Source organism: Stegostoma tigrinum, chromosome 10 (genome assembly GCF_030684315.1).
Source record: "Stegostoma tigrinum isolate sSteTig4 chromosome 10, sSteTig4.hap1, whole genome shotgun sequence".
NCBI lineage: Eukaryota > Metazoa > Chordata > Chondrichthyes > Orectolobiformes > Stegostomatidae > Stegostoma > Stegostoma tigrinum.
This window is the reverse complement of record NC_081363.1, coordinates 84,638,734-84,653,875: the sequence shown is the minus strand read 5'-3', so window position 1 is coordinate 84,653,875 and position 15,142 is coordinate 84,638,734. Positions and strand designations below refer to the sequence as shown.

The window sequence follows — 15,142 nt, the reverse complement described above, 5'->3', positions numbered from 1 at the left end:
ATGTTGAAGATGGATTTTTAATCAGTAAAGGGAATGAAGGGTTATGGGGAAAAGGCAAGAAAGTGAAGTTGAAGATTGAGATCAGCCATAATATTAATGAAAGGCAGGGCTGATTCAATGGGCTGAATGACCTACTTCACCCTACACATCTTATGGTCTTGTGCTGCCATCTACAAGGTGCCCCACAGCAACATACCAAAGCTCCTGTAACAGCACCTTCCAAACCAGTAACCTCAACTGCCTAAAAGGACAAATTTGTAGATGTGTGGGAACGTTGCCATTTGCAAGCTCCGCTCCAAGCTCCATGCAATCCTGACTCAGAGCCCAAATCAACTTAAGTTCACTGTTGTTAGGCCAAAATTCATTCCTTCCTTCCTAATAGCCTGCACTCTTAAGGATTGCAATAGTTGGAAAAAATAACTCACCACTAACCTTTCCAGAGCAATTCGGGATGGATGTTAAATGCAGGACCAGCTGATGATTAATTCACGTGAGCATTAAAAAGAAACCAAACCTGACTTACTAACAAGTGGCACCCTTTCCTCAGCAGTATAAATTGTTGTGACCATTTGAAACTGGCATTTTTGCATTTGTCCTGGTGAGCGCAAAAGTTAGATGCTTCAGTAGGGTGTCTCTATTTTCAGTGAGATTCAAGTTCTGTACTACTGAGCAGGTGTTAAGTGAAGATCACAAGTCGGATCAATATACTGACCTTTTGGCAAAACTTAGTGACCGAGAGTGAGTCTTGGAAATGTTTTAAAAGTACATCTTAGATTAGATACCTCATTGGTGGAAAACTGAAAGTAAGGATCCATTGTGGTACTGCCAGTGCACACAATTCTGCGGAGGTGCTAATGTATTGCCTGAGAGAAGAGTGTAATGGTGTAAGCCTGTTATGTAAACTCACACTTACTAAAGGCCAAGATCAGTCATTAATGTGTAGAATACATTAGATTTCCACCACCAACAGTCTGTTTGGCCCCACTGATTCATTCTGGCATTCATGAACCACCTTCCATTTCTCATCTGTTCCGATCAGCTCCTGTTTTTCTTTCTCTACTTAAAATTTTCCTTTACACAGCAATTAAAAGTGACTTTCCTTAGAACTGTTCAGTGGTTTACTGAGTAGATGACAGTTGGAGATCTGTACACTGGTAGCCGGGCATGAAATTCTGTATTGCAATGACCGGAGAAAGGCTGGTGTTGGGGACTGATGTGATTTTTGCTGCTGTTCAATTTTCAACTTTCTTCTCTCTTTACTTTGGCAGGAAATGCTGCTGTCCTGTGACTTTAGCAAGTTTCATACCCTGAAACCCAAGATGCTAGAGTCTGTGGATGAAATGTTGGCCAACCACATCGCTGAGCTGATGAACCTGATCCGACAAGAAGAGGCAAGCAAGCCAGCACAGGCTGTGACTGGTGGCGCATTTGATGGCAACCTAAATGGGCCCTTTAACGAAGGATATGGTGAAGGCGCTGGAGCAGGCATAGATGACAGTGAGTGGATTGTAGCAAGGGAGAAGTCCAAGTATGATGAAATTTTCTACATGCTCTCGCCAATTAATGGCAAAATCAGTGGCAACAATGCAAAGAAAGAAATGGTGAAGTCTAAGTTGCCAAACACTGTGTTGGGGAAGATCTGGAAACTGGCTGACTACGATCGCGATGGAATGCTGGACGATGAGGAATTCGCTCTGGCCTGTCACCTGATTAAAATAAAGCTGGAAGGATATGATTTGCCAGGGGAATTACCAGGGCACCTCATTCCTCCATCCCAGAGAAAGAACTGAGTCGATTTAGCATTTCAAATTAGAGACAAATTGAATGGATGGCAGAAGAGACCATTCATTAACTCTGGGGAAGGATGGTAAAGCCTGTAGATTTGGGTATACAAGATCTATTTTCTGTACAATAGAAACGACTTAACCATATTTGCTAAATCACGTGCTGGTGCGTAATAACTGAAAGGTATAAAATATTAATGGGTTTGATACTTAAGACTCAAAATCTTTCCAGACCATGACACAGTGCTGTTGCAGCAAACGTCTGACTAATATGCCCGAGTAACTCTACATAGACTCCACGTTTCTGCACTGCCCTGACTGGATTGGAATTGCAGAGACCTCCCCACTCCAGTTCCCTCATGTCTGCCCCTGTAGTCCACCATCAGCCTGTTTTCTGGGTACCTGAGCAGTCTGGCACATGAGAGCAAGGTGTGAGAGCTTTCTGCTCCTAAAAGAGGCTGCGAATGCTCTGATGGTAACTGTATGCTACCCTGTCAATGCATTGTTTATCAAAGCCTTCACTCCTGTGTAAAGCATATCTTGATCTGGCCGATGACTACAGATAGGGAAAATTCATTCAGTGGAAACCTGGGCATGTGTTGCTTCAAAGCAGTCCCTTAGGCTTGAACGTTTGTAGGTATGTCATCACTGCAGTTCTGGGTGAGACCATTAGCAAGTGCTAAATGTGTAGGTTGCGAAGGGATGGAGATGGCACCAGTACAATGAGCGGAAGGATTTATTTATTAATTTATCTTTAAAATTTTCTATTGTAAAAAAAATTCTGGTGACCAACTTTTTAAAAAAAATCTCTTGACCTCCAATATTTTGTTTGACAGAGACACGTTTAAAAATTAGGGGCAGGAAAGCTTCACATGTTGGTCATTGAGGCATTGCCTCAACCAGCCAGTAGCAGAAGTACAAACAGAGGGAGGCTCAGCCTTGAATCCTGGGGTATGCACTGCAGTGTGACATTGTGAATTGTGGAATGGAAGGTTAACTCCATGGGGCTGAATTCTCTTGAACTGAATCGGAAATAAACGTTCCATTAAAATGACCCCAGATCAGTTCAGAGTCTTGAGCACATCAAAATGGGCAGACTATACGTCGTCTTGCATTGTCATAAGTCACAAAAATAGATGCGCTTCTTGCACATTTAAAGCCTTCTCTTGCTTCCCCTGTGGTGGTGCATTGTGATGACCTGCTTTGGTGATTAATCTTGTTTTGTAAATGATGCCCTGCAGCACAAGCTCCTTGTAGCAGCAATGGTAGTTATTCATCACCCTAAACAACAGCCACAACCGACGTTTATCATGTGATTTTTAAAGTGGAAATCCTTCTAGACTTCACAGAAGAGGTGTAGGCACAATATCTAGCTCTAGGGTGAAGTTGCCAGTGGAGTTATGTAAGGATATGCCTGCTTCTCAGTTGTGTCCCTGCACTTTTAAAACCGAGGTGATGTTATCAGGGCAAGCAGAGAAGCTGATAATTGTGCAGTAGTATCTGTTCTGTTATGATCTGTTTGATCTGAGAGGTTACCCATGCACTCGTTCTTCTCTCAGTTATGCGGCTACTGTCCACAAGCAGTGGGAGGAACTTTGAATAGGAATACAATCAGGCTAAATCGTTATTAGAGTTGTTCATTGGATTGAAGGGAAAGAGCCCTTTGGGAGATGTTAGGAATTTCTGAAGCTGCACTGTTGTTTGAACGAGAAACACAATCAGGCCTCAATTGGCATGAAAAAACTCAGTCAAAACAATGAAAAGTTACACTGAAGTGTTGGCATAGTTGACATTTTCTAAAAGTTAAGGTCAGAAAAATTACCCTGTGTGCAGAATGTGTGCATGCCTGTCCTTCTAGCATTCTTCCTGACTCCGCATCATTTTGCATATTTAAATAACATGCACAATTGAAGTGTAATTCTCTTGCTCTTCTGTAATTTCTTAACAGGGTGAAGTTCTGAAAATTCGTAATCTGAGAGCTGATGAGATGATATTGGTTAATACTGCAAATCACTTTACAGCTGGACCTTTTAGGAAAGGTTCTATTTTTAAACTTAGCCACTTCAGTGCATTAGAGGGACCAACCTGATTTAGGTCAGTTTCGTTAAGTGCTGATGCCTCAAGTATAGACTTTTGCAGATAAGCCTTGTTTTATCTTGCCCTGTTTATGAAATGCTGATAATTAAGCATATGTCTATTTACTAAGACCGTTAAGGTAGTTTCAGGGAAATACTAAACGTGATAGCTGAATTTGGGCCTGTTTTGAAAGGTTCAGTAATGATGGAAGGTGCCAATTCAAACTTTTCTGGCACCATTGCTGCAAAGTATTGCAATGACCCTTTATTGAGGAGTGACAATATCATAACAGAAGAGATCCCAGGTGCTTGATGACAGTGACTGATCCTAGATAAGTTGCAGACAGTACCTTCTGCCATTTGTAATTGACCTCACACAACAGTGGTGAACAATACACTGTCCATTTCCCCAGTTATAGTTTTAACTCCAAAATTCATTGTTAGTGTGTAGAGCCATACAACATGGAAACAGACCCTTTGGTCCAAGCTGACCGTGTTCCCAAACTAAACCAGTCCCAACTGTTTGCGTTTGGTCCATATCCTTCCAACCTTTTCTACTCATGAACTTATCCAAATGTTGTAACTACTTGATTCCACCAATTTCTCTGGAAATTCATTCCACACAGAAACCACTATCTGTGTATAAAAAAAAATGTTGCCTCATGTTTTTTTTTGTCTTTCTCCTCTCTTCTTAAAAATATGCCCCCTAGTTTTGAACATTGCTTCCATAAGGAAAAGACCCTTGCCATTCACCTTTATATATACCTGACATGATTTTATAAACCTCAGTAAGGTCACCTCCCCCCCACCCCCCAACCTCCTAAGCTCCGGTGGAAAAAGTCCCAGTCTATCCAAACTATTTTTTATATCTATAAGCCCTCCATTCCTGGCAACATCCTAGTAAATCTTTTCTGAACCCTCTCCAGTTAAATAAAAACCTTCCTGTAACAGGTGACCAGAACTGCGCACAGTACCTAAGTAGAGGCCTCACCCATGTCTTGTACAACCTCTATAAGACACCCCAGCTCCTTTATTCGATGGTCTGAGCAATGAAGGCAAGCGTGCTAAACAGCTTCTGAACCACTTTGTCTCCTTGTGATGCAAATTTCAAAGAATTATGCACCTGAGCCCCTAGGTGTCTCTGTTCTATAACATTACTCAGGGCTCTACCATTAACTCTATAAGCCCTGTCCTAGTTTGTTTTTACCAAAATACAACACTTCACATTTATCCAAATTAGACTCCATCTGCCACTCTTCAGCCCATTGACCCTTGTGACTCGAGCTTTATTGACAGGTATTTTTGGTAATTCCTATCTGATAAATCTGAAGATTTTAAACTGATGTATATTTGCTCAATAATGACAGTTTTTGGTTTTGAAGTGAGTTTGTGAATTTTTAAGTCTGATCCACTGCATTCACCTCTTGACATTAGCCTTCTGTGTTACAGCAGTGTGTTTGTTGCACTCCTGTTGGGTGGCTTGGAACAAACACCGCTGCTTCTCATAAATCTCAAACAAAGTGACATCCCGTCTGTTTTTGCTGTCCTGTGTAATTCTGAATGTGACACTGGATTTCAAGTGTGTATAGTTGTATTATGCAGTTTGCGTATCATTTAAAAAGACATGCTGTGACAGCTCAGAGTTTGAAGCTAAACAGTTTCTTAAACTTTGAACACCCATAGAATTTGCTTCTAAAGAACTGAATGAAACAAGTGTCTGCTGCCGTCTAGAGGCTATATAACCATAGTAATGCTGCTGTAGCTACTGACAGCCCTCAATTAAGTGGAAATGTCTTTAATCTGCTTGCTGGCAGACTTGTCCTGGGAACAAGTAGTCTTTCAAATCACTGTGTACTTGTATATCAATGCAGATCCTCGGATGGTTGCCACTGAAGCTGCTTGATTAATTTTTGTTAGTAGGAATAGACGTTATGAGTGCAAACCTTTTCATATAAAATATATTCAGAAATTAATTGCGAGGGATAACTGGAGACTGAAATGAATTTACAGTTTAGCTCTCCCTTTTGACTGGAAGAAAGATCTTAATTGTAATGTAGTAAACAATGAATTCTGCCTGAGAATCCAGAGTGCTGGCACTTTAAGTCCTGATGTTTCACTTTTCTGTGAAACGAGCAATAAGCCAGATGTTGACACACTTCAAATCATTTTAGTTCCTGTCTGCAAGATGAGAGATTGTTCACTTATGCACTTAACTAAGTAATGTTGTCCAAATTTAAAAATGGGGCTTGCTACTTATGAAAATTTGTTATAAAAGTTAAATGCCTGAAATGCAAATAAAGGAGAAAAATTAGCAATGCTTGGCAGGTCTGGCAGCGTATGTAGGGAGAGAAGAGCGGTGTTAACATTTCAGGTCAATGACCTTTTATCAGAACTGGAAAAAGCTAGAAATGTAATAGGTTTTCAACAAGGGGTGGCATGGGAGGGAAAAAAACCAACCAAGGAACTTCAGAGATAGTGGGAACTGCAGATGCTGGAGAATCTGAGATAACAAGGCGTAGAGCTGGATGAACACAGCAGGCCAAACAGCATCATAGGAGCAGGAAAGCCAACACTTCGGGCCTCGACCCTTCCTCATAAAAAGGAAGGATCTGGGGAAGGGTCTAGCCCCAAAGTGTCGGCTTCCCTGCTTCTATGCTGCTGCTTGACCTGCTGTGTTCGTCCAGCTCTATACCTTATTATCTAAGGAACTTCAGACTTGACTATTGCTCATATAAGTGAAAGGCACAATTTTGTGATTGTCCCAATGAGTGCCAAATGCAGAGCTTTGACAAAAATAAGACTCTTTTTTTTTTGTTTCAGCTGTACACAAGTTCTGTATGACCAAACATCTATTTGAACATTAGGCTCATGTTCCTCACAGTTGAAGGTTTGGATCTGCAACCTTTCACCGAAACTGGACTGAAAGGTCACAGACCTGAAACATTGACTGTTTCCCGTTCCACAAATGCTGGTCACTTTGTCGTCTTGTTTTGTTTTACATGTTGATCTGGAAATTATTCCCCCAGTGAATGGAATGTTTCCATTCTACAAAGAAGCTGGCATCTTGACACTGCAGCTCTCTTTTAAACCCACATTGCTCTGATGTTTGTAATATTCCATACAAAGTAATGAACCAGAACCTGATACAATGTGCAAGTTAGAGAGCTTGGTGCTGTGGGGGCTGTACGAATGCAAGTTGTGAGTTTTGAAGTGAAGAATGAGCCTGCTGGTGGGTGGCTCATTGAATTTTTCACTGTTACTGTCCTTGGACAGAAACCAAATCTGCGATCTAACTGAAAATTGAACAAAGCCCTTGCTGCTGGTCTCAACTGAAAAGTAGACTACCAAAAATCAAAAAACTTTATGACCGTTGTGGCTGACATGAGGCTGGACCTCATTGACTCCAGCATTGATTTAATATTTATCAACAGTGTATTGTCAAAATGTCAGTCACAAACTGAAAGAGGGAAAAGCTGTTGAAGATAATGGTAACAATAAACAAAACATACATATTTGCAAAACAAAAATATTGAGATCTTATGAGGACCAAAGTAAACAGTTTACAGCCATCTTGGCAATTTTATCTCAACCATGCGTGCAGTGTCCTATGTGGAAAGTTTTCCCTTAGGAGATACTTTTTTTCCCACTACTATAACTTGCATTGCCAAATTATCCCTTTTGCTTGCATAGAGAAAAAGAAGTTTTAATATTAGCATGTAATTTGGGAAATCTACAACTAGGGGCAGAGTTTCAGTTCAAGGACTTCTCCATTTTAGAATGGAGATGAGGGATTTATTCAGATGGTTGTTAGTTTTTGGAAATCTGTACTATAGAGAGCATTGGAAACTGGGTCATTGAAAACAATGAAAGTCTCTCATAGTGCAGATGTTGGAGGTCTAAGAAATGAAATCACAGTTAAACCTCTTGGACAATGAAAGTAATGTTTATATCAGCCTTTCCTCCTGTCAGGTGGATTCATGATCCTCCTACAGAATCCATCTGACTTGTATGTCACCTGAATTCAGTTATTTAAACTTTTACTATTGCTAATGGAGTTGTCAGTTATTTCATCCATTGCCACATCTCTAAATTTCCCCTCTTGGTTGATTATGAGGGAAAAGAATAGTACTTTCTGTAGGATGAAAATCAGAGGATTTGGTTAGTAAAAGTTATAATATTATTTTCATAGTGCAACAAGCATTGAAGCTAAACCCTCCCGTTTGAAAACTGTTTTGATAAGAAGATTATTATCGTGACAGTTACATTGAACACAGCTAATGATAAAAACTCCTTTGTACCCAATTTAAGATCTGTTAGAACTCCTCTTACTATTATATTTGAAATTTAATTGTACCTGCCTCCAGGGTTTTCAGTAATGCAGCATGACATCCTCCTGAATCATCATCTAGTCTGTGTTGCCCTCTTTGTTTTGTCAAGTTAGCTGTGCTACTCTGCTTGCTGCTCAGCTATAAGTCTCTGCTTTATTGGGTTGGTTGTTTGCCAGGCTTCTGGTTTGAGGTGTTGGTGAACTAACCTTTGGATGCTGTTAATTTGAGTAAGTTTCCCTACTCAAAGTAGCTTGAAGGCTTGAAAATATTGAGCTATTCTATCACTGATCCTCGGCACTGTGACCTAGTTCTTGACCGTGCACTTTCGTTCAATGGTAATCCAACGTCTAAGGGGTGCAGAATTAGTTAAGGAGGTTGAATTCCACTCACCTTGCCCTGGCCACTGAGACCATCCCCACCATCACATGCCAGGGGTCCCTCTTCAATCTGAGACCTTGGATGGATGGCACACCCTCAGCAGCCACAAGTATGCCAGTTAGAGTGTTGAAGAGCTTTTGCTGGGTGGGACATGGAAGCATAGGTCCTTTGATCCAAAGGTCGAGGCTGGTTAAGTAGCTGACTAATTCGGTACAGGACTGCTGTTTCCGAAAAGAGCAGGTGTAGGGTTTTAAGACTCTGCAGCCAACAGCTAAGACTCTGCCATCTCCACAAGTTTTCACTCAGTCTTGTCACAAGGATCTGTCACTATTAGCTTTAAAATGACATTTTTCTGTTTGTTTTTCATTTATATGGATTTTTAATATAGATGGCAGAGTGTGAAAAAGCCGTGATTGTGTTGAGACTAATAGCTGGCACAAATTGCCCACAAGTCAAACTATAGCCTTACATATTGCACCAAAGCATATTGTGCCTATATCTCACTTAATTTTAATACCTTAAAGAAGTTGATTCATTACGTTTTCCTCCCATCTATTTTAATTGCACTTTTGAAACCTTATCAAAAATGCAATGAGCAGAAACTTGGTGGATTGCAGAGCTGCCAGATTTTATCTCCCACTGCTTGGGCTCTGTGCACTATCACAGCTACACATGATCCTTCAGGAGAACTTTCAGCAAAACTTGAATGATGAGGCCATATTGATGAGCATTGCTCTGCTCACAGCAGGCAGACTCTAACCCAAGTATGATACGCCAGATATTTCCACCCTGCTCAGCAGTACGGGTGAAATGCTGTAGGTTAACATGTGTCTTACTTTTGTAGGCTTTTCGGGAGTTTCAGTGATTTGAAACCATTCCAGGTATATTGTACAGGGTTATGTTGTGTATGTGCACCACAGATGGCTTGATCTTGCCCCTCTTACCTAAGACACTTCCTTGCAGCTTCTCACAGAACAGCATTGGGAGAAGATGCAGCCAAAAGAGAGATTAATCACATCTCATTAGTCTCTGGTGAAAGCTGAACAGATTCATTGCATAGGGGACAGGGATGATGGTGATAAATACACTAATATTGAATTATTAGTTTGTAAACTTACAAAATGAAGAACTGCTAAAGAAGTTTTTTTCCCAAAGTGCCTTACTCAATGTAAGAGACATGCCAATATATTTTTTGTTTGTGACAGACCAGTGGATTTTATTGCAAATGAGTAATTTTCATCCACTGCTGATCCTGCTCTGCCCCTGTGGCTTTCTTTCTGGGGCTGTTAACTTGTCAATATGTTTTGTATTGTACTGTACATTTTTGGACAAAACTGCAGCTTGGCACATCAAGGTGAGAATATACTGTACAAAAGTATTCCTTGGGATTGTTTCTGATGGATTGTTACTGCATGTACCATCCTTGGAAGAATCATAAACTTAACTGGATTATCTGAGATGTGCCCAAGTATTAGGCTGCCCTGGATAGTTTATGAATGTAACTTGAAAGTGATACTGGAAATATATTTAAAAACCTGCTTCTGCTTTATATACAGCTCTTCATAAACTCTAAACTTGGACTGAGACTTTAAACATGGCTTATCTATTTTTTATCTTTCAATTATTCCTATATTTGAGAAGACAGAATGACTTCATAGTTTTAAAATTGTTAGATTTGCAACTTCAATGTAAAATTGCATTAGAAAATTCTCTGAATTAAATAAAATTTTAATTTCTAACTTAAATGTGACGTTGTTTGACTTGTTGTGATTACATTCTTGTGTCACCTACATGCATGCATAATCTTCAAGTCAGCATGTGAATGATCAGAGAAAATGGACACTGAAGTGCGATTGAGCATCTTGCTTTCTGGTTTTGTAAGGCACCTAGCTGCATGTCAGTAGGAAAATGCAGCTTGTTTATGTTCTTCTTGGCATCTCCGTCGTATCAAGTAACACCACCTAAAGCTCGTTAATCGTATGGTCAAAATGCAGCCAACATGTTTTGGTTGTTTTGAGTTTAGCTAATTACGAGTTTGATTCGCTTTGTCCACATGAGTGTTGCCCTTCTAAACATAGTTGAGATTTTCCCCAGTTAAATTCTACGCACCTTGCAAATCTAAATCAAACCAGGCAGTGTTTCCTGAGGTCCGGTGGTCATATTGGTTAATTTGTCTCATTACATTGGCCAAACTCTGATATTTGGTCTTATGCAGCCTCGAGAATAATGCTTATCTGTGGGTTCAGAGTTTATGTTTGGATTAAATGAAGGTTTTGCTGAGAAGCTCTGTTTTTAGAATGTTCAGTCAAAGAGGCACCGAGATTATGGAAAATGATGCGATAATCGTCAGGTCGGTCATGCTTACTGTATTTTTTAAAATTGTGCAGCTTCATGCACAACCTTTCCCAGTCGTGGCAATACAAATAAGAGTCAAAAATGAAGAAAAACGCCTGTGGATGATTGTGGGAGAAAAAAAGATCAGGGAGCTCCAGAACAGTGTAGGAGAAAATAATTCTATACAGAATATCTTCATCCCAAATATATCCTGATAACTTGCTGAGGAAGTGTACCAAATTAATGGAAAGAATAACTTTGTGGTCACACGACATCTTTCAAGATCTCGGGATGCCCCTTCCCCCCTCAAAATACTTTGTAGTGAATGAAGAGCTTCTGAAGTGCAGTAACTGCCACAAAGTAGAATAGGGGAACCAGTTTGCTAAGTATGATCTGTTACAGAGAGGTAGTAATTGGAGGATGTGCAAAAACAAGCAAAGCAAAGCAGTAAATGCTTCAATAAGTATTGGAGGAGGAAAAGAATAGATACAGTAGGCATTCATTCTTCAGAGCATGAGACCGGTGGTTTAATAATGAGAAACAAGGAAATGGATAAAGATTTTTAAGAACTGTTTTCATAGTAGAAGACACGAGAAGTACCCCAAGCATATTTAAGATTGAGACAAAAAGGAGAGAGGAATTTAATGCAAGCACTGTCATTAGAAAACAATGTAAGGGACTCGTGCATGACAACTTGTCTAGACCTGATGGTCTACATCCTAGGCTCATAAGAAAATGCAAGCACAGATGGTGAATGCATTAGTGTAATCTACCAGTATTCCTTAGGTTTTTTTCCAATATCTAATAGATTTGAAAATTGCAAAATTGACTCAACTGTTCAAGAAAGGAGGGAGAGATGGAATATCTGTTGTTGTGACTATTCGTTGTTAAATAGCTTTTAGAATATTACAGTATAATCAGCATAATGATTTTATTAGAAATCTAAAGTAGGGGGAAAATTGCAAGTTTGAACTGCTGAATTGAGAACAAACGTATTATTTTGTTATAGCTTGAAACAAAAGTGGAACAGTGTTCTTTTGCTGGCTCTGAATTTGATACTTTGTACTGGCACCAGATGTCTTGCAGAGTCTGGGGGTGGGTAACGGAGGTGGAAAAAGGGTTTGAATAGGTTTGAAGTTTTGGCAATGAAGAGAGAAAACAGTTCAGACTCATACCTGTAAAAACCCTGCAGCAAGTGAAACACTGTCTTTAAATGCAAAGAAATAACACTTAAAGATTTTCCATCAAGCTAAGATCTAGGTGCAATTGACCGACTATTAAATTGAGAAAGACATGATATCGCCAAACATCAAAAAAGAGAACTGAGAGAAAAGTTACTTAATACCACCCGCTTTGGCTTAGATTTTGATCCATAGACGTGTTTTGCCTATATTTTCCACCCACAATGTTCCTCAAAAGACTATGCGTTGACCAGCTGTCCTTCCTTTGAATGAATTTGTGTATGTTTTGGATTTTTAAAGGATGCATAGTTTAAATTTGCATTAGTAACTTATAACCTGTTTTTTGTCAAATGTGAGAGGACCAAGTTTATTATGATGAAGGGCTTGTACTGCGCTGTTCTATGTTCTATGAATGTTTTTGATTTGATGTTCATTGATGGAACTTGGTGTGGTTTTCCTTTATCTTAGTGCTAGCAGCCAGGCATTAACTGTGTGGTCATATTTCACACTTGACTCGGAATAAAGAGGCTTGACTTCCAGCAGACTAATCCCATTCGGGTTGTGATAACTTAGTTTACTGAAAATGTATAATGTTAATCTAACTGTGTGGAGCTGGAGGAGCACAACAGGCCAGGTAGCATCAGAGCAACAGGAAAGCTGAAGTTTTGGGTTGGGACCCTTCAGAAACAGGGGAGGGGTAGGATGCTCTGAAATAAATAGAGGGGATGGGTGGGGCTAAGGAGAATAGATGGAGTGGAGATAGGTGAGTGCAGGTAGGCAGTGATATGGATTAGTCAGTGAGATGGGAGGTGCGGATAGGTGGGAAAGACGACTGACAGGTCAATGTGGTGGGGATGGGGAGTGGGAGGATGTTGGTCATGGGATGAGGTCGGTCATGGGATGAGGTCAGGGCTGGGGAGATTTTGAAGCCAGTCAAGTCCACTTTGAGACCTGTAGCCTGTGGGCTTCCAGGGCTGAATATCAGGTGCTGTTCCTCCACCCTTCAGTGTGTGTCGTTGTGACACTGGAGGAGGCCCAAGATGGACATGTCATCCAGGGAATGGGAATGGGAGTGGGAGGGGGAGGGGGAGTTGAAGTGGTTCACGACTGGAAGGTGGTGTTGTTTGTCGCGAACCAAGCACAGATGCTCTATGGAGTGGTCTCCGAGCCTTTGCATGGCCTCACCGATGTAGAAGGAGGCCACATCAAAAACAGCAGATGCAATAGACAACATTGACAGATATGCAGGTGAACCTCTATCTGATGTGGAAGGTTTTCTTGGGACCTGCGATGGAGGTGAGGGGTGAGGTATAGGGGCAGGTGTAGCACTTGCTTTGGTTGCAGGGAAAGGTGCTGAGGGTGGTGGGGCTAGTGGGGAATGTGGAATGAACAAGGTAGTCACAGAGAGAGTGCTCCCTTTGGAAGGCAGATAGGGGTGGGGAGGGAAATTTCCAGAAACTGGAGGAGCAGCACCTCATGTTCCCCCTCGGGAGTAATGGACCTTACTAGCTTCAAAAACCCCCGCCCCTGACCTCATCCCATGACCAACCCTCCCTCTCATCTCCAACTCCTTGGCCTGTCCGTCTTTTCTCTCCCAACTATCCGCTGCTCCCACCCCACTGACCAATCCCCACCACTGCCTACCTGCACTCACCTATCGCCTCCCTACTTACCTGCCCCAGCCCCACCCCCCTCTTTCTATTTATTTCAGAGCCTCCTATCCCTACCCCAGTTCTGAAGAAGGATCCTGTCCCAAAACGTCAGCTTTCCTGCTCCTCTGATGCTGTCTGGCCTGCTGTGTTCCTCCAGATCCACACTGCGTTATCTCTGACTCCAGCATCGGCAGTGCTTACTATCTCTAATTTTGGTCTGTCACTTAAGGAAAAATATCTTCTTGTTAAAAACAGCTCAGAGAAGGTTTGTTATGTTAATTCCTGGGATAAAGGGGTTGTTTATTGAAGAAAGGTTGAGAACACTGGGTGTATACTTACTGGAGTTTAGAAGATAAGAGTTTCTGAGGGGTGTTGATAAAGTAGAAGCTGAGGAGATTTTTTTTATTTATGGGAAAAATATCGAACTTTTAGGACTGAAAAGTTGTTTAAAAATAAGATTCCCAGAAATAAGAGGAATTTCATCCCTCTGTGTAAAGTTTGGAATTCTCTACCACAGACATCAATAGAGGTTGGGTCATTGAGTTAATTCAATGTGAAGTGAAATGGATTTTTGATTAACAGGAAATCGAAGGTTATGGATGGTCAAACAGGAATGTAGATTTGAGGCTGCAATTGGATTGGTCACGATGTAATCGAATGGCAGAACTGGGTTGAAAGATTGGCTTATCCTGCTCCTGTTTCTTGTGTTCTTGCCCCTTAGCCAAGTTGTAGTCACTTAAGCTGTTGACCAGGAAAGCAGCAAAACTCTCCCATCTATGTCTTTAAAACCACATCTGGGGATATTATTATACACCCACGTAATGAGCAGACTGTTTAATTGCTCATCTGAGAAAGGTCCATCAGAGTATCAGCATAGATTTTGTACTCCACTGTTAAGAAGCAGACTTGATTCCATGCAGTTCTGATCAGAGAATCCTACCAGGATATAACATCCATTGGATTGAAATGACACTGCTGAAGCAATTTCACATACTCACTTTGCACATTACATTCGATTTAAGATTATGTTGGTGTATGCTGGATTTAGACCCAAAGTGTAGAGTGTTCATCCATTATATGCTACCTGCCTTTTTCACTTATCACATGTACTTTCAATCACTTTCCCAGTTTGGTGGCTGATAACTTGCCAAATCATCTGTTAGTCAGCAAAATTCTGTCATCGTTTAAAGGAAAACTGTCCAATGATTATGTTAAAATCAACCTTTGCCTTTTCTGGGTATAATCTGAGCACTTTATTACCCATCAGAACCAAGCTATTCTCAGCCTTATCGACAGATAAGGAATTTTTACAAGTTCTCATGATTCCGAGCATTCATCAACCTTTCACTCAGCACAGGAGAGCTTCCTTGTTGGGTGTGGCAAACACTTAGGTGGATTGTGATTCCTTCC

The 15,142-nt window shown here is 40.8% G+C and overlaps 1 protein-coding gene across 1 annotated transcript in view; it reads left to right on the top strand.

Moving 5' to 3' along the window:
* LOC125455775 (EH domain-containing protein 4-like) overlaps positions 1-6,404 on the top strand; it is a 29,953-nt gene extending 23,549 nt beyond the window's left edge. Inside the window, exon 4 of the mRNA XM_059649472.1 lies at positions 1,269-6,404. Within this exon, the coding sequence (XP_059505455.1) occupies positions 1,269-1,790 (522 nt within the window). The 3' untranslated portion in view covers positions 1,791-6,404. The remainder of the gene's footprint in view (positions 1-1,268) is intronic.
* The last annotated feature ends 8,738 nt before the right edge of the window (positions 6,405-15,142 follow it).